The sequence below is a fragment of the Ostrinia nubilalis genome, chromosome 1 (assembly GCF_963855985.1).
Source record: "Ostrinia nubilalis chromosome 1, ilOstNubi1.1, whole genome shotgun sequence".
NCBI lineage: Eukaryota > Metazoa > Arthropoda > Insecta > Lepidoptera > Crambidae > Ostrinia > Ostrinia nubilalis.
The window spans coordinates 15920688-15939112 of record NC_087088.1 but is presented as its reverse complement, the minus strand read 5'-3'; the positions used below and the strand labels follow the sequence as shown (position 1 = coordinate 15939112).

At 38.0% G+C, this 18425-nt stretch overlaps 1 protein-coding gene across 3 annotated transcripts in view; it reads left to right on the top strand.

Annotated features, from left to right (window-relative positions):
* Positions 1-18425, top strand: part of LOC135074046 (beta-arrestin-1) — a 105912-nt gene that overhangs the window by 64347 nt on the left and 23140 nt on the right. For 2 of the 3 annotated variants that reach the window (XM_063968371.1, XM_063968358.1), the window contains exons 3-6: positions 12835-12901; positions 14525-14620; positions 15481-15541; positions 16770-16912. In XM_063968371.1, the coding sequence (XP_063824441.1) occupies positions 14549-14620; positions 15481-15541; positions 16770-16912 (276 nt within the window). In that variant the 5' untranslated portion in view covers positions 12835-12901; positions 14525-14548. Of the gene's footprint in view, positions 1-12834; positions 12902-14524; positions 14621-15480; positions 15542-16769; positions 16928-18425 lie in introns of all 3 variants that reach the window. The other variant, XM_063968363.1, reaches the window with a different exon arrangement.

Here is an 18425-nt window from a genome sequence, read left to right as displayed (position 1 = left end):
ACTACAAAAAAAAAATCAGCCAAATCGGTCAAGCCGTTTTCATGTTATGTCGTGACAACGGAAAACGGGTTTCATTTTTATATATATAGATGAATAGTCAATTTGGCACTGTTGAAGAGACTGAAGTACTGCCCATGTTTCAAACGAATCGAAGGCTTTCTCATAGTTCACAAACGCAAAGTGGCTGATTATATTCCTTGATCTTCCGTATAATCTGCCGTTGCGTATATTATTATGGTATATTATGGTAGTTACTAAAGCCTTTTCGGAAACTGGCTTGTTCGGGGGGCTGAAAGTTGTCGAGCCTGCTAGCGTGACAATTCGTAATGACTATCGAAAACAGCTTTTAGACATGGCTCAGAAGCGAATTGGGTCTATAATTCTTCAACAAGGTTTTCTCACCTTTTTTGAAGAGGAGTATTACCATTCTTCTAAGTGTCAGATCAATCTAGCTAGCACTTATTTTCTATAAAAATGTGTCAAATGATCCGTCAGACAGGCTATCCACAACTTATCCAGAAGTGGCGAAACAGTCCCTTACTAAGCGATTGTGAAATATGCCCTTAATGTCAAATAAGAATAGTTTAAAAAACTAATAACACGCTTTTAATTACTAACAGCACTAAAAAGCCAAAAATCATCAGGACCCTGGACATCATCTAGTATTAAAGTGCTGGTAAAGATAAATCCAACGAACCCAAACTCGATGAGTTTCCGCCGTTTCGTTTAGGAGTTCCTATGGCTACCTCCTGACTCCATCATTAGGACCCTGAACATTATCTAGCACTTAAAGATCTCGAAAAGACATCCAATGAACCCAAACTCGATGTGATTCCGCCGTTTCGTTTAGGAGTTCTTTTGGCCACCTTCCAGTCCCATCATCAGACCAGCTGGTACCACAATATTGTATTGTCATTTCTTATCTACATATAATTGCCAAGTTTTATGATGATACAATACTTAGAAGTGCGTGTAATTCAGATTCTAAGATTCCATTACATAGTTAGTTACATACACGACGACCTAATAAGAGCGTGTTAAAAACGAAAAAATGGACAGTTACATTATTTAATTACGTGTAAAAAGAAATTTCTGTCATCTTACATATCATTAAAACGACATATCACGACGAAAAAAATAAAATATGATAAAGGTGCAGTTGCCAAGAATATTGCCGAGAAAGTTCCCGAGAATATTCTCGGGAACACTGAGAATATAGCCTTTCACTGCAAATAGAGTGTATTGTTTAATATACACTTATCTATTGACTTAATTTAATACTATTTTACTTAAGAAAGTTTGTTTATTTCCATGTGATAAACATGATTCTCAACCTTTCTCACTTAGGAGAACGCTCCCGGGAACGCTCCCGAGAATATTCTCAGTTGAGAGAGCGTTCTCGGGAACGGCACATCAATAATCATAATCAACTAGGATTATAAAATTGGCATCTTGTTAAATTGATTATTTTATGAAGCTAAGATTTTATTAACAAAAGGATTTTCATAAAAAAGGTTTGTAACCCATGGACTATTGGCCAGGGAGTCCAGTAATAGAAAAATAATTTCCCAATTTTTTTTGTAACTTCAAAAATATGATAATGAAAATTCAAATAACCATTTTGATATGATCAGTACATTTTTAAGCCTTAGCTTTTTAAGTGAAACCTTAAATTCAAGAAAGGATTATTTTTTAATTTGTAAGAATGCTCTCCATTCTTAGTGGGAATGTTTCAATGTTGGCAACACTTCTGAAATGTCAAAATTCCGTCGAATTAAAAATCAGAGTTTAGATTAAATGCGTTTTGTTTTAGATTTTGTGATTTGTTAAGGTGAGTTGGTATTTAAGAATGTTAACTTTTTCACGCGCAGGTAGCAGTGCGTTAAATTGAGATAAGAGACCGTAATTATGCCATTAAATATAATCTAAAAAATTGCGTGGGGTTATAAATATAACGAAATGTTATCTTAGAGCCAAATCACACGATGCGTTGCGGCGACACGACGCCATCGGAGCGATGTGTGTCGTTGCGTCACCTCGTCGTTTTACAAAAAAATGTGTGCCGGGCATCGTGTGCTTTGGCTCTTACAACGAAGTAGCTAGGATAGACGCCACAATATTTGTCTTGACTTGCGGTCATCATACCACACCGGCCGCATAATATTCCGTCAAACCGCAAGTCAATCAGCCGTCCGCGTCGTATCGAAGGCAGTGAATCTTAGCTACCTATAGAGTTTTTATTCTGGCGCGCGCAGTTTATCGTCAGTTTAGGATCGGCCGCGCAGTAATCCCGCATTATGCTCGTAAACACTGGTAATGAACGGCAAACATCATAAACATAGTGCTGTTTACTGTTCACTGCGTTCTCTCTGTACATATCGCTCATTCAACGCTCTGTGCCACAGTAATGCGATTTCGCTGTCTTATTTTCGTCGGCAACCTTTTGGCCGTTCTCACGCGAATATGCAATAAAGGGTTAGACGTTTCAAGTTTCAACATCGATGTAGTATGTAGGTTTCCTTCCAGCAAGCATGATATTCGTTTAGCACGAGCGCGGTCGGTATGAAGTGCTTGTCATTTTCAAATATTACATGGGAGAAGTCCGTTTGGGATGATAGATGGACACGAGTAACGATCAAGCAATTTGTTCTAATGCAATCGATTCCACGAATAACGCACGGGAAAAGTTACAGGCATGCCCACCTGTACGAGTAGGGTTACTACGCTACCTAATGAAGTCATATAAAAAGGTTGAACTGTAAAGAAATCTTGTACTAACACAGAGTTCATTAGCGACTTTTTATTTATCTAAATTGTCATATTGAATTTTGAAGAATAATAAATTTTCTGTGATATAAAGCAGGTCTTTGACGCGTAAAAGACCGTGAAATACCGGTGAGATGGTACCTATTTGTGAGCGGGGCACATCAGAAACGGCTTCGCTCATGGCTTGGAGGCTGCATTATATCACGCATTATCGCCGGGCACTCGGTCGATGCGATAACTAGCGTAATGCGATACTGCCGCATGCTTTGTTGTGTTGTGCTTGTGAGCTTCAGATATGGAGACTGATTATATCATATAATGTAACTAAAACATTATTTTATGGACATGTAACGTTTTACGACCCAAAATAATGGAGAACTTGACGATCGAATCATGTGACAATAGTTACATGATTCGATCGTCAAATTCTCGATATGATGAAGATATTTTTGTCTATTGAAGCGGTATTGCAGACGTGTTTTATTTAAAAAAAAACATGTTACGCTAACCGCTAAATAAACATGTTTGAAGTAACTATTTGGTCAAACGCGCCGTCTGTTTCAAAAAAATGTTTTTAAAGGATATTTTTATCAATAAATTATTTTGCTATTTGGGTATTGGAATTTGCGTAATTTTACCGCTTTCCTCATAATTTATTACATTACCGCCCAATCGATCACTCTGAAATGTATTAAATATTTTCCTGGAGCGCGAATTGCGACGAACCAGCGAGTCGCGAAACCCTCATTTCGTATATTTCGTTCGACGGTTGCCTTGTGGGCGCGGGTTTGAAGGTATACTTACTGATTTATCCTTCGTAAGCTACTTATTCTTAAAACTTTTTCGAAATCTAACTTTTTAAGCAATTTAAATCTCTAAGTGATAGTTGCAATTGCCTGATCGATCTTCTAAAGATTTCCCTACTAAATTTACTTAATACAACATGGAGTATGATGCAGCCTATCTGCGATGACCACCATCGAATATCCACAGAAAACCTTTCCCATTGATTCACATCAACAACGCAACAAAATTACTTATATTATCACAACACAAACAACTACATAAAATGTCACAGTGTTTTTGCACGCACTCCAATCTCAATGAATTATGATGAAAATGATAAATAACATAGTGTCTCCAATTTTTCAGGATTTTACATAGCTAATGCTCCTGTATAGCTCATTCCAGTAAGAGTTGACTTAAAGTAGAGAAATAGGTACAGCTGTTTCAATCATTCGATAGAGACTGGTTTTCCCCAGGGATCAATTATTTAGGCAAATCTTTTCCTAATGCTCATAGTCTTCTATAGAAGACAAACGTCTGCGTGCCCTCCACGCTACGTGTTCTATAGAAGATTGAAACAGCTCTTTAGTAAAAATACATAAACAAATGCTTTCTTTATTTTGTGCGTATTTTTACGATTGTCTATAACCATAAAGTTACATTTAAAATAGAAATGTAATTAAAAATAGAAGCCTTTGTTTATTTCCTTATTGTGTGAGACACCGCTTTTGATGTGGGTTGGCGGCTAACAGGTTAAAAACTTGGCGTTCTGAAGTACAAATTCATGTATGGAACTAGTGGTTCGGCCAGAATCTATTTGACTTCTGAGAATGGAAAAGGCCCAACGAATTATTATTTTATTAGCTCTGTGAACTCCGGTAGTCGTTTTTGGGGTTCGATTCCATACTTATAAAAGAAAAAATTGAACCCTTAAAGTATTACTTTCTGTCTGTCTGTCAAAACCCTTCCTTCTCAGTGTTACCACCTCGGATTTTATTAAAGCGCTAGATCATAAGCAAAATTCCACCAGATTCCAGAAATTTGGACCTAAAAAAACACCAAATTCCGCTGACTTATTCAGTGCCGGATTATGACTACTTGATGCCTTAAGCAAGACCTGCATTCAGAAGCATTCCAAGTTGTTTTATTATGCAGCAACATCGGTCTCATGTTTGAAACACTACAATTTTTCCAAATGTTCAACGATTTCATTAGTGCGATAGCTCTTAAAACGTAACACGAAAGGCGGGAAAGATTTTCCTCGTCGTGTGTATCTCGTTGAAAACGTCAAAAGTCGTCTCGTGAATTTATATTTACGACGAGTCACGTGAATTCACAATGAGGTTTTCTATGAAAGAGCGTTGTAAACTTTTATTAAATATCTTTTGTATGACATGTGATGTTTGTCGTACGAAATATTTTGTGTATCCAAGAAATTCATTCGATCCGAGCGTAAATGTACGACGTCAAGGTGGATTCAATAAAAACGTTATTATGTTTCGTGGAATGCTATAGAAATTCCCGGCTCGTGTCAACTTCGTTTCCACAGGCAATCTCCGCATTTTCCACCTCCCCACACTTAACACTCACTGGGTACGCATTCGTATTCGATATTCTGTTATAAATATTATTAAGGGTTAATGTTATTAAAGTTATCTTGGGCGGAAAGTGCAAGACCTTTTTGAGGTTATTTTACCCACACTCTCGTCCCTTCAATGGAGAATTGTATTGTGATTCTTCTAGCTAGTCGAATGAACTTCTATGATTTTGTACATTATAGACAAAGCTAAATTATAGGCTAGAATGCCTATTGATACAACATCGTGAGTCATAATTAGATTGCTGTATATGGAATGGTAATACCTTAACCCGTTAATTACTACGATTTCGATCGATCAGAAACGCGCGACCTATTAGGTATGTCATAACTTAGAACACACGTTGATGTCAACTTAATTGTCTTCAGAATAAGCGAGACAGTGGAATGATAACAAAGACACCGGATTTTTGTTTATATTATGCTGTCGAGCACATCAGACCGACACATTTTTGTTGCAGAGTACTATCTATTAGAATGTATAAGATGCCACAATGTTTAGCTGGATATGCTGTTTTCTCTACGTTTGCCTTATCTACAAAACTAATACATTTTTATTGGACAAACCTCTACTACCTCAATTCGTTCGATAATTTCCAATCTTACTAATAGACTAAGAGCTAGTGAACGCCAGACCTACGTTATTTTATAAAGGCTGAAAGTTTGTCAGCGCATGCTCCCAACATAGCTAAGAACCATGGCCAAACATGAAGTTTGGGTCGTGGTGGCTTTGGCAGACAGACGGTACCAAAGGTGTGTAAAATACCAACTTAATTACGTCAAAGTATAAAGGCTGATTTTTTTTATATTTCCTTCAAAATGTTATTAGAAATGACATCATTCATTGACAGACACCTACCATGGTGGAAGCCCTTAGCCAGACACCTTAAGTTCATGAAAATATAGTCCTACTTACGTCATACTATAAAAGCTGATATTTACATAAAATATTTGAACTATCATTTGATGAAATTTCCTCATCAGCCAGACACTTCTGATGGTTCCTTCGCCTTGCCAGACAGCTTTTAGGGCGGCTGAAAGTGCGAACGCGAGGCACTATAAATATTGTATTTTGTACTTTTTCTTAAGTTACTCAAGTATTTGAGTCTGTAAATCATCATATGTTGATGAGCTGATGATGGAAGGTAAGTACAACTCCTTAAGGCTTAGGTAGGTAATCCCTAATTTTAAAGTGATTACCTCTGAAAGTTGCCTAGAGTAAAGTTCTTAGCAACATTAGCATTACCTATGTTAATGCTAATGTTGCTAAGAACTTTACTCTAGGCGTTTAGCAACTATTTCGAAGAGAAAATTTGTGGCACCATATTTTCCGTGTATATAAATTCTAGTGAGGATTTGGGGGTCCTAATTCAATATAGAATTGTTATGGAATTATTTGATACTATAAATTTGATTATACTATGCATAGTAATAGATATATAGTGATGGTTTCGCTGGAAGGATACTTTGCAGCGCAACCACTTTCAATAACAAAATACGGCGAAACCTGAGACATCGTTTTTTTTTTAAATAGGACTATAATTTTATAGAAATTTCATAGATTTCTTTTAGAAACTTACACTAGTTAAATCAAAAGTAGTTCTGCCGGGGAGCATGACGTGAGTTATCCTACAACTCCTAAGCGTTAAGGAGTTGTACCTTCCATCAACATGGGATGATGACTAGCCGATGCAAACACCCAAATAACTTTAGAAACTATACTTATTTATACTGCTTAAAGAATTGTCCTCCAACTCCTAAGCCTTAAGAAGTTGTACTTACCTTCCATCGTCAGCTCATCAACATGAGACGATGATTTACAGACTCAAATACTTGAGTAACTTAAGAAAAAGTACAATAAACAATATTTATAGTGCCTCGCGTTCGCACTTTCAGCCACCCTAAAAGCTGTCTGGCAAGGCGAAGGAACCATCAGAAGTGTCTGGCTGATGAGGAAACTTCATCAAATGATAGTTCAAATATTTTATGTAAATATCAGCTTTTATAGTATGACGTAAGTAGAACTACATTTTCATGAACTTTAAGGTGTCTGGCTAAGGGCTGCCACCATGGTAGGTGTCTGTCAATGAATGACGTCATTTCTAATAACATTTTGAAGGAAATATCAAAAAATCAGCCTTTATACTTTGACGTAATTAAGTTGGTATTTTACACACCTTTAGCACCGTCTGTCTGCCAAAGCCACCACAGCCCAAACTTCATGTTTGGCCATGGTTCTTAGCTATGTTGGGAGCATGCGCTGACAAACTTTCAGCCTTTATAAAATAACGTAGGTCTGGCGTTCACTAGCTCTTAGTCTATAATCGGTTGAACCATTTATATTCAATTATTTATTCACTAACTATCGTGATTCGATCAGCAATGAATAGTTTATTTTTAAAACGTATGTAAAGTAACTTGTGTAATTCAACTCTAACATAGTAAAGTATAACTTCATCATCATCACTTCAATGACTTCTACTTCCACTTCGCCCTATTGTGTGCCGCAGCCGATCCGCTTTCCGCGTGCGTGTAGCCCGCGTAAGAAGAAAAACATTAATGTATGAAATAATGAAAATTAAATGTGGGCAACCCGCATGCGGATTATCTTTGTCCTGCGTGCAACCAGCAGCTTGATTTTACACGCACGCGGACCTAATAAATCCGAAAGAGTCCGTAATCCGCATCACAGAAAAAAGTTAGTACCTTCATCAGAATAGCACATCTTTACTAATATTATAAATGCGAAAGTAACTCTGTCTTGCTTTCACGCCTAAACCACTGAACCGATTTTGATGAAATTTGGCATAGAGATAGTTTGAGTCCCGGAAAAGGACATAGGATAGTTTTTAGGGAGGCGCGCGATAAAGTTTTCCTGTAACAGAAAAAAATCCATGCGGGCGAAGCCGCGGGCGGAAAACTAGTACCTTAGCTAATATTAGTGTAATGTATTGAAAAATAAAATGAAGAATTAAGATGATTAAGTATAAGGACTTGGCAGTTGGCACTACCAGCACAACAGTACAGAATATAGGTAACTTTCAGACATAATATGTCACCCAATAAATCATAATTACACCCGCGTTCATTCATTCCATTAGGGTATTCTTGTGTACAATACATTCATAGAGGTTCCTCTCGTATAAGTAATAATAATGGCGCAAGGCCCTGGACGGAAATCCGATTACCGGGCCCCTGTCGCTTGCTGGCGGGCTCCGTCTAAACAGACGGGCAAATATATTTAGTCATATCTGCGGAAACTCTGTGCTTCTACCGTCACAAGTATACAAATGAGATTGGTAATTTGGGATACAAGAACTAAAATCTCACAAGCAGTAATTTATTTTGAAGTCTACATGTCGTCCTTCAAGTAATTTTAAACTAGCGGCCGCCCGCGACTTCGTATGCGTAGATCCCGTTTTACCCCCTTATGGGTGGAGTTTCTTAAAATCCTATCTTAGCGGATGCCTACGTTATATTCATCTACCTGCATGCCAAATTTCAGCCCGATCCGTCCAGTGGTTTGGGCTGTGCGTTGATAGATCACTATGTCCGTCAGTCAGTCATCTTTGAGTTATATCTATTTAGATAAATAGGTACCTACAATTAAGACAATATTACGATCTTTAAAAAAATATGCAAATCGTGAAATTCTCTTATAATAGAAAACTACTTTTGAAATTTCGTCCCCTGGTCTTATAAGGCCTCTACTAATCAAAGTCAAAGTCAAAATTTCTTTATTTGTTTAGACTAATAAATAGTTCTTACAAATCGTCATAAAATATGCTCTTAAGGAGCCTCTACATGTCTCATAATCTTTTTACCCTACCAGCGCTTCGAGACCAACATTTGGCAAGTGCTGAGAAGAAGCGCCGCAACAAACTCAGTCACCACTGTAATCTCAGAACCAACCTGGTTGTAATTTTAGTACAGTACCTAATTAGAGTTTGGCTACGGGGATATACATATGTATAATTCCCTATGGCCTAACTAGTTTGGCAATATGATGAGGCTTAGTTTCAGATAGTTGTCTGAAATATCTAACATTGGTTGGCGTTGCCCAGGCAGATTTCCAAACACAGAAGTTCTTAATAAGCTTCTGAGTACTTAGTGAAATGGATGAATATCTAGCTCTATTTATCTTTTTTACCTCGTTATTATTTAGATAGAGTTTAAAAATACATTACTTATAGTAGACCAGTAACTGTACGTCAGACATCGTAATCTAATTAAAATCAACTGCGCCGCTATACGCAGGGAACGTCTCATGGGGTGCCGTAGTTATGGTGTTCGCAAGGCCGAGTGGAATGACGGAATTCGATTAGTCGGTCCTATGTCACCGAGTCCACGACACGGAACACGCCAATTATTATATGTCAGCTCACATCAGCACATACAATGTTGCTTTCATATATTAATATGGTAAAGCTTTTACTATATCAGAAGCTTTTATCGCGATAATCGTCGTTTGTCGTCTAACTAAAATAATAACGACCCGCTTCCTAACCCAGCTGGTAATTTTACAGTACCCGGCAATAAATATTGCACATCGACCTTTGGAAAGAGACAATCGGTTAATTTCGGCTCGTAGAGCGTTATCTCTGTCGCACACTACCTATACGATTGACAAACTCGACAAAACGTCATTGACAAAACATTATTCAATGAATATATTGTCCGAACCCCTGTATTTCTCTTCGACAAATACTTTAACACATTGTGAACCACTTTTCTTTCACGACTATAAAAAGTTTTTAGCAATTTAATTCACAAAATCAATTGCACACATTTAAAATAAAGTTTGTTTACACTTTGACATAACGTCATTGTCAGTCGTTGTTCAAGTGCGACAGTGATAACGCTCTACGAAACCGAAGTTAGCCGATTGTCTCTTTCTAAAGGTCGATGTGCAATATTTATCGCCGGGTATTCATCTTAGGCCCGATTCGATCAAACTTTTATCCGAGAATAACTCCTATAATTGACACATTGACAGTTTCAGTATGGGAAATATGTTAAAATGTCGAATAACGAACGATTTTATCTGAGATTAATATTTACTCTTGTTTGGTCGAATCCACCCTCAGTAGATTAATTAAAAATGTTATCACAACAAGTCAAAGGAAACGTAACAAAGCAACAATGTTTGCCTTCGCAGTTTCGTAATTACGGGATAACTATTTGGTAACTACGTGCTTGTTCGGGATTAAGGTTAATGTTGTTTTTACTTGTTTTTGAAGTGGGACGTGTGAAAGCGCATTTTAAAACCCTATTAAATAGAAACTAATAAATAGAGAGATTTTTTGTTTGATACACCTACCTACATGCACTAAAATAAACTAAAAATAACAATATAAAAAAGTAAATAAAATAGCGTGAAAAATCTCAATCACAAAATTCAAAAGACAACAATATTTACTCTCCCTACGCCATCTGTTTGAAGTCTGTGCCAAGCTCGAATCACAGTAAATAAATACTTAGCCATTAAAATAGCTAAATTTTTGACTGATAAGTATACATACGCAAATCATTATGTTATACAGGGTGTTTGGCGCATCGTGTGCCAAAATGATTTGGCGGATAGAATGGGTCATTTCCTATATTTTCAGCCCCCATAACACGTTCCATGCCAGGCGGCTACTTTTTTTATTAATTTTTTTAGTAATTTCACCAAAATACCCAAAAGGCATCATTTAATTTCGATTATAAAAAAAACTACTAGGCGTAGCCTCAAAGTAAATATTTTATTTTGACGTGCATTGATGTAGGGTTGCATCAAATCTAAATGTACTGGCAAATATGATCTAGTTTTTTTTTAATTCAGCTTTGAAGTTTTCCGAAAAGTTAAAAATGGACTGAACATTTAAGTATACATGGCTATAAAAAAAATATTAAAAGAGATAGCGATCTTCGGATTTTATCAAAACTTCTCTAGTCTATCCCCATTCAAACGGTATACTAATCTTGTTTAAATAATAACAACAACTTCACAAATTCCTTAAATTAGTGCATTGACTCTACTCGGACTGATTTGCGAAATTTGTGTTTATAGCCCCTTTTTGTGTGAATAGCACGTTAAACACCTAACAGGTAAAAATTATTTATCTTATGCAATGTAAAAACCTTTACCCTATCGTTTTTCAATGTGGATTTCTTGAATTTTAGGACGAAAATAGTTATTTTGATCGTTTATTAATTATTTCATATTTTGTTCAAAATGTCCGCCTCGGCAACATATACACTCACGACATCTTCTTCTAATTTCGACTGTTGTCGTATGCAGCCACATTTCTCTTTTTATTACTACAAAGGCGTTTTCTATTCGTTGTTGTAGTTCTTCTAATGTTTGAATCCGTTACGTACACCAGTTCTTTAGCTCGTCCCCAGACGTAAAAATCTGACGGAATTAGGTCTGGGGAACATGCAGGCCACTGTATAGGGCCATCTCTTCCAATCCACGAGTAGAAAACGCCTTTGTAGTAATAAAAAAAGAAATGTGGCTGCATACGACAACAGTCAAAATTAGAAGAACATGTCGTGAGTGTATACGTTGCCGAGGCGGACATTTTGAACAAAATTTGTAATAATTAATAAACGATCAAAATAATTATTTTCGTCTTTAATTTCAAGAAATTCACATTGAAAAACGATGGGGTAAAGGTTTTTACATTGCATAAGATAAATAATTTTTACCTGTTAGGTGTTTAACGTGCTATTCACACAAAAAGGGGCTATAAACACAAATTTCGCAAATCAGTCCGAGTAGAGTCAATGCACTAATTTAAGGAATTTGTGAAGTTGTTGTTATTATTTAAACAAGATTAATATACCGTTTGAATGGGGATAGACTAGAGAAGTTTTGATAAAATCCGAAGATCGCTATCTCTTTTAATTTATTTTTTATATCCATGTAAACTTAAATGTTCAGTCCATTTTTAACTTTTCGGAAAACTTCAAAGCTGAATTTAAAAAAAACTAGATCATATTTGCCAGTACATTTAGATTTGATGCAACCCTACATCAATGCACGTCAAAACAAAATATTTACTTTGAGGCTACGCCTAGTAGTTTTTTTTAAATCGAAATTAAATGATGCGATTTGGGTATTTTGGTGAAATTACTAAAAAAATTAATAAAAAAGTAGCCGCCTGGCATGGAACGTGTTATGGGGGCTGAAAATATAGGAAATGACCCATTCTATCCGCCAAATCATTTTGGCACACGATGCGCCAAACACCCTGTAGAACACTTTTGTGCTTGAGAACGAAGCATATTAATAGTAGTAGAGAACCAATAGATACAGAACAAATTACATATTAAAAGTTACCATTGAAAGGTACGATGATATTATTACAATATCAGCACAAGTATCAGTAATATTATAGCTCTCTTTCATTCAATACGATGCGATAATAGGTTACGCCTACTTTTGCGTTTTAATTTCGCAATATTCACTTCCTTGTATCTCTATCAAAATGTAATTAATGAAGGTCAAAGGCTCAGTAATGTATTAAATATGAAAAGGATTCAAAAAGGTATGCGTCATAAAAAAGAAGAAGATATTAATGTGTATCAATAGTAGTAACTGAAATATCCTGTATTCTGTACTGCTACTGACATTTTATTTAAGCAATGTGTCATCGGCCGTCAGCGCAGTCAATAAATTGTTTTTTCCGTTGTTCTAGGGCGGTGCGGCTGCGCAGCGATAGACTGTGCCGGTAGCGCGCACCCTGGAGCCCCACAAGGGCCCGCGTGAGTAAATTTATTATTTGATATTACATACACTCGGCATCAAATAAGTCGCACCTCCCGCGACAAGCACTTATCAAACGTATGCATCCCCACTTCCCACCAACATTGGTACCATTTGAAAGCCTAGTTCTAAACTTCATTTCATTAAAGGAAAGGTTTTTACCCCAAAAATGTGTCTTTACAAGGATCCAGAGTCACTTCTTCAAAAAATAGGTAGTTACGCTATAGCCATTTTTTATGACTATAAAACTGTTAAGTTAGGATTAATCGCTATCCATCTGTTAAAGAGGACACGTGAGATCTTTATTTGGTTTTATAACCATCAAAATTGGTCTAATTGATCCCAGAGGTGAGCCCAAAGTGAGGTCTATTTTCATGTCACATTTATGGTATATGTTAATCATTTATTTAGAAATGAAATGTATTTTTCTTTAAGGATATTTATTGGGCTTTCAAATAACACCAATATTGTTGGGGTACCATACGTTTGTCAGAAGAAAATCTTTAAAGTTCGCGTCGCGGAAGGTGCGGTTTATTTGATGTTGAGTGTAGTTAGTTTTGCAAATAAATCGAAAACCGCACTTAGCCTTTTGATTGTGACATTCTGCTCGATTTGTGATTTATCTTCCTTTTTTTTGGGGAAAAAATGCATTAAGTTGCATAAGTATCTACCCTGTCCCTGCAGGGTGGGTAGGGGAGACCGAGAAGAGTTGTAGAGCTCGCAACAGCAAGTAATTTGTTAGCTCGAGACTTGAAATAAAAAGCACGCGCTGTTACGAGCTCGCTAGTCTACACTAATATTATAAAGAGGAAAACTTCGGAGAATGTGCGAAAGAATTACATGAATTAATTCCACCCCTTCCATCATCGGGGAACCAGACGCAGGTTAGCGTACCATCCCTATATTGTTGACATTCCACCAGCTCGCACTAAGCGTTTCGATGACTCTTTTATGATGCGAACTGCTAGGGACTGGAATTCGTTGCCTGCTGCTGTCTTTCCCGAAAACTATTATCCGGGCCTCTTCAAGGCTAGAGTGAATAGACACTTACAGGGTAGATATGTACCATCCTAGACTGCATCCCACTTAACATCAGGTGCGATTGTGGTCAAATACCTGCCTTGTTATGCATAAAAAAAAACTTTGTTTGGTTGTAATGAATAGGCTCAAAAACTACTGGACCGTTTTTAAAAATTCTTTCACCATTCGAAATCTACATTATCCTTGAGTAACATAGGCAAAATTTTATTTTGGAAAAAATAGGCGGGTCTACTATAGGCTATATTATGTAGTCCACGCGGGCGAAGCCGCGGGCGGAAAGCTAGTAGTTAATAAGTTCCAAAAAATCGTCAACGTCTCAACTCTCCTTTGTTTCAACTCTCCTCGGTCTTTCCTATGCAATTTAATGCATTTTATATGTGGGGCTCCCCTCATCAAAATGATGAGACATAAATAACCCCGGCTCCGTCGATCGCCTTGGTGGGAAGAACTATGGGAATCCGGACAAAGCCTTTAACTGCCACAATGTGGTTTATCTTCCTACTCCAACCTGTAACTCTTGGTAGCAGTGCGTGCTGTTTGTAGTATAAATTGTATATTTATGTATAAATTGTGGTCGGCAGTGGAGCGGAGGCCGCGGCGGCAGGATGGACGACGCCGGCAGCAACAAGCAGCGGCAGGCGACGCGCGTCTTCAAGAAGAGCTCGCCCAATGGAAAGGTAATCCGCCAGGGACTAACTAAAGACTTCTATCTAAGGGGGCGCTTTGAGAAAAAAAACACTTAGCGCCTCGTATCGTAAAGCACAAGTTATTCTATTATTTGACCAGATACCTAGTTGGTACGAAACAACTGACTCGCGCATCAAAATCTTGAGCGTGTCGACCTTTTAAGAGGCATCTCAAATAGGCGCTACTAAAATTTTTTGCCCTGGTTAGAAAAAGTCGTAGATCCGTGATCGATTTAAGTCCCCCACTTGCCTATGACATACCGTGGGGAAGCACACTTGGCCCTATTGCCTAAACTCTTTTCCCAGTTAATGTCAGTAACCTGTAAAACGTGATTTATTTATCAGTGATATAATTTATAGACCTGTTTTAAAACTTTTATTAAACCCGTGAGTAATTTATTTCGGTTTTTCTCGCTCCCGACCCAAATAAAATAAAATTACTTGTGCACTTAGTCGATGCATCTCTCGAAGACATTTCTTTTTTATCTCCAAATTGGGCTGACCTACAAAAAAAAGTCAATTTGTTGTTTTTTGCCACAAAAACCTCCGCAATTAAAAATGGTAGGCAGTAATTAACTTTTCCTCATGACAATACCACCGTTTACACGGTTACTTTTTCAATTACATTACGTTTATGGTTTCGACACGCACGCACACGCGAACTTTGGTGGCGTATAGATAGGTTAGCTACACAATGCCAACTATAAGAATTGTCCAAAATGGTTTTTGTCGATCTAATTTTACCCTGTATTGTTTCTATAGATAGGTTGTGTGTTATCTTCAATCTAGAATATTTATATGGAAGAATTGACATGAATTTGTTACATAAAAGTTTTGTTTTTAATTTGCAGATAACAGTATATTTAGGGAAGAGGGACTTCGTAGACCACATAACACATGTAGACCCGATTGGTAAGTTTATCAATTATAATACTTAAAGATTGAAAAATCTGTAATAGTGACTTTAATTTGTAATAGATTTATTGTTATGTAGGTAGAGGACTTATTTTAGTGCACAGCCCTTACGAGCCTTATTTGCAATTAATTAATTTGTTGACAAATTATGAGTGAACTGAACAGAAAATAACACACTTATTATTGTACACCACACAAGACCAGTGAAGAAAAGAGAGAAATTCACGAAAGATACACCATTTAGGTGGTCTTATCGCCATAAGCTTTGAAGTGCCTACTTTTATTATTTCTTCTTTTAAATTTGAAATGAACAGTTCATCAATCACCAAAAAAATGTTACTTAGAAATATAATTTTAAATAAGCAATTGAAAATAGTCACGGTCCTTGAAAAAACAGGGCGGGCGTTATTCTGGGGCACGCTCCGCGGAGGCCGCCTTAAGCCGCCATAATCCACTTTTTATCGAACGCCTGTCATCTGTCTCCGCCGGTGATAATTTCCCGGGCTTTGACTTTTCTCGTCTTAAGATTACACGATAATCAAGGAAGGTGAGCGGACAACCGGGGGGGATCAATTGGGGGAAATTTATACCACGAATGATAACCTTTTTTATTCATTTCTGTCATTATCTCGATGTAAAGTTGACACAATCTTTGAAGTTCGATCATTAAAGTTACAAGTACAACCATGATTCCTTAAAAAGGCAGCTGAAATCTTAACTTTTGCTATGGATGCTTGTTACTATGTAAACTGAATTATCTCTCCCTTTTAATTTATTCATCCTACCCTTTAACTTAAATATTACCTGAATCTAATTAATTAATTATTATCGTGGAACGCTTTCACTCTCTCACATGGGGTTTCCCTTCGAAACGTTATTTACATTGAGATATTATTATTTTTAAATTAGGGGGGTGAAATCTTTAAAACTGGGAAAACTCATTCAGTCAGCGCAGATCTGGGGCGGCGAAGCGTGGTTCTGTTTGCAAAGCATGAGCGCAGACGTATGCCACGGATTGAGCGGCACCACCAGGAGTAGTAGCTCTCGTGGCAGCTTGACGGGGCTTGCTAACCGTTAATTTTGGCTTTGGCATATCATTTCTACCGTAGGGCATAAAAAATAGGCTTTGTTTAAATTATTTTCTCCTTGGTCTTCCCGCCATGCCTTACCTGGTCTGCGCTGACCCTGTTGCCTTTTACATACAGATGTCAAATATGAATTGCAGACGGCGTGGTACTAATCGACCCGGAGTATGTGAAGGAGAGGAAGGTTTTCGGCCACGTGCTGGCCGCGTTCAGGTACGGCCGCGAGGACCTGGACGTGCTGGGGCTGACCTTCCGCAAGGACCTGTACCTGGCCGCCGAACAGGTAACAAAGAAAACGGTAAACGTCATCACACCGCTGACCTCGCTTCTAAAGCTTCAACCACACCAACGCGTGCAGATCGCCATCATGACAGGTCGCGTGGACTGTCATGGGTCGCGCGACCTGTCATTAGCCTATGATCGTGCCGGCGATGGCGATCTGCACGCGTTGATGTGGTTGAAGCATTAAAGGGGACGGTTCGCACCACGACAGAGACAGGAGACCGTTACTAGACGTGTATAAGCGACAGTTTGCGTGCGAGACCGAGACAGAAACCTAATGCCCGTCTTCACCATCAATTGACCCCTACGAAAACAAAATTCCTGTCAAGTGTTACCATAGGGGTCACTTATAAATTAGGGATTGATGGTGAAAACCGGCATAAATCAAGTAACGGTCGCGGTGTCCCGCCTCGGTCTCTTCGATCGCTTGTCTCTATCGCTGTGTAAACTGCGCGGACTGTAACTGTGGTTTGCGTGTGTCGCGACAGAGATATGCGACCGAGACAAGAGACCGAAACGGGAGCCCGCGACCGTTATTTGACTTTAGACAATGTATAAGCGACAGTTCGCACCGCGACAGAGACAGGAGACTGTTACTAGACGTAGTATAGTCTGGTCCGTGAGCACGTAGAATTTTGTCCAATGACCCCTAGCTACCCATCCTTATCGCTCGCGCGTAATTATGTTGCTATTGCGCTCGCACACTCACTGCGGGTGCCAGTCGCACAGTCGCGACAGCAATATAATTACGCGCGAGCGATAAGGATGGGTAGCTAGGGGTCATTGGACAAAATTCTACGTGCTCACGGACCGGGCTTTAGACGTTAGGCAATGTACGCGAAGCACCACCTTAAGGCAGTTTACGCCGCGATAGAGACAAGCGACCGAAGAGACCGAAGCGGGACCACGACTGTTACTTGATTTTAGACAATGTATAAAAAGAATAAATTCGCGAGCGAAGCAGAGACACGAGTTAGATATCTAAATCAAGTCGGTTGTGGTCTCCCGTGAGTCCCGTCACGGTCGCGTCGCGAACCGCCGCCTTTAATTCAAAAGCCTTTTAATATACATAGACTGCCTTGATTTAGTAGTTCTCGCATCGGAATTATTTGACAGCGGTTGCTTCGAAGCCTTCACAATAATACAGGGTGTTAGGTAAATGGGATATACCCATCAATTTTCTGACTTCACCATACCATTTATATGATAATGTTAACATGGGCTAGTGTCGGCTCATATAGGTACCCATTTACCTAACACCCTGTATAAATAATTATTTTGTGCGCCAAAACATGTTTGTTTATATTTCACAACCAAAGTTTAATTGAGCTGAAGTTTTCAACAGTAATTCATATTAATTTATTCACAAATATTAATAAGCAAGTTTAATAATTTTGAACAATTAAAACATTTTATCGCGGAAAAGTGATAGCATTATGAATATAATTAAAATAACAATAACATTGCATTTAGTCTAATAATTTATTGCGTTGCAATTTGTTATTTAGTCCGGA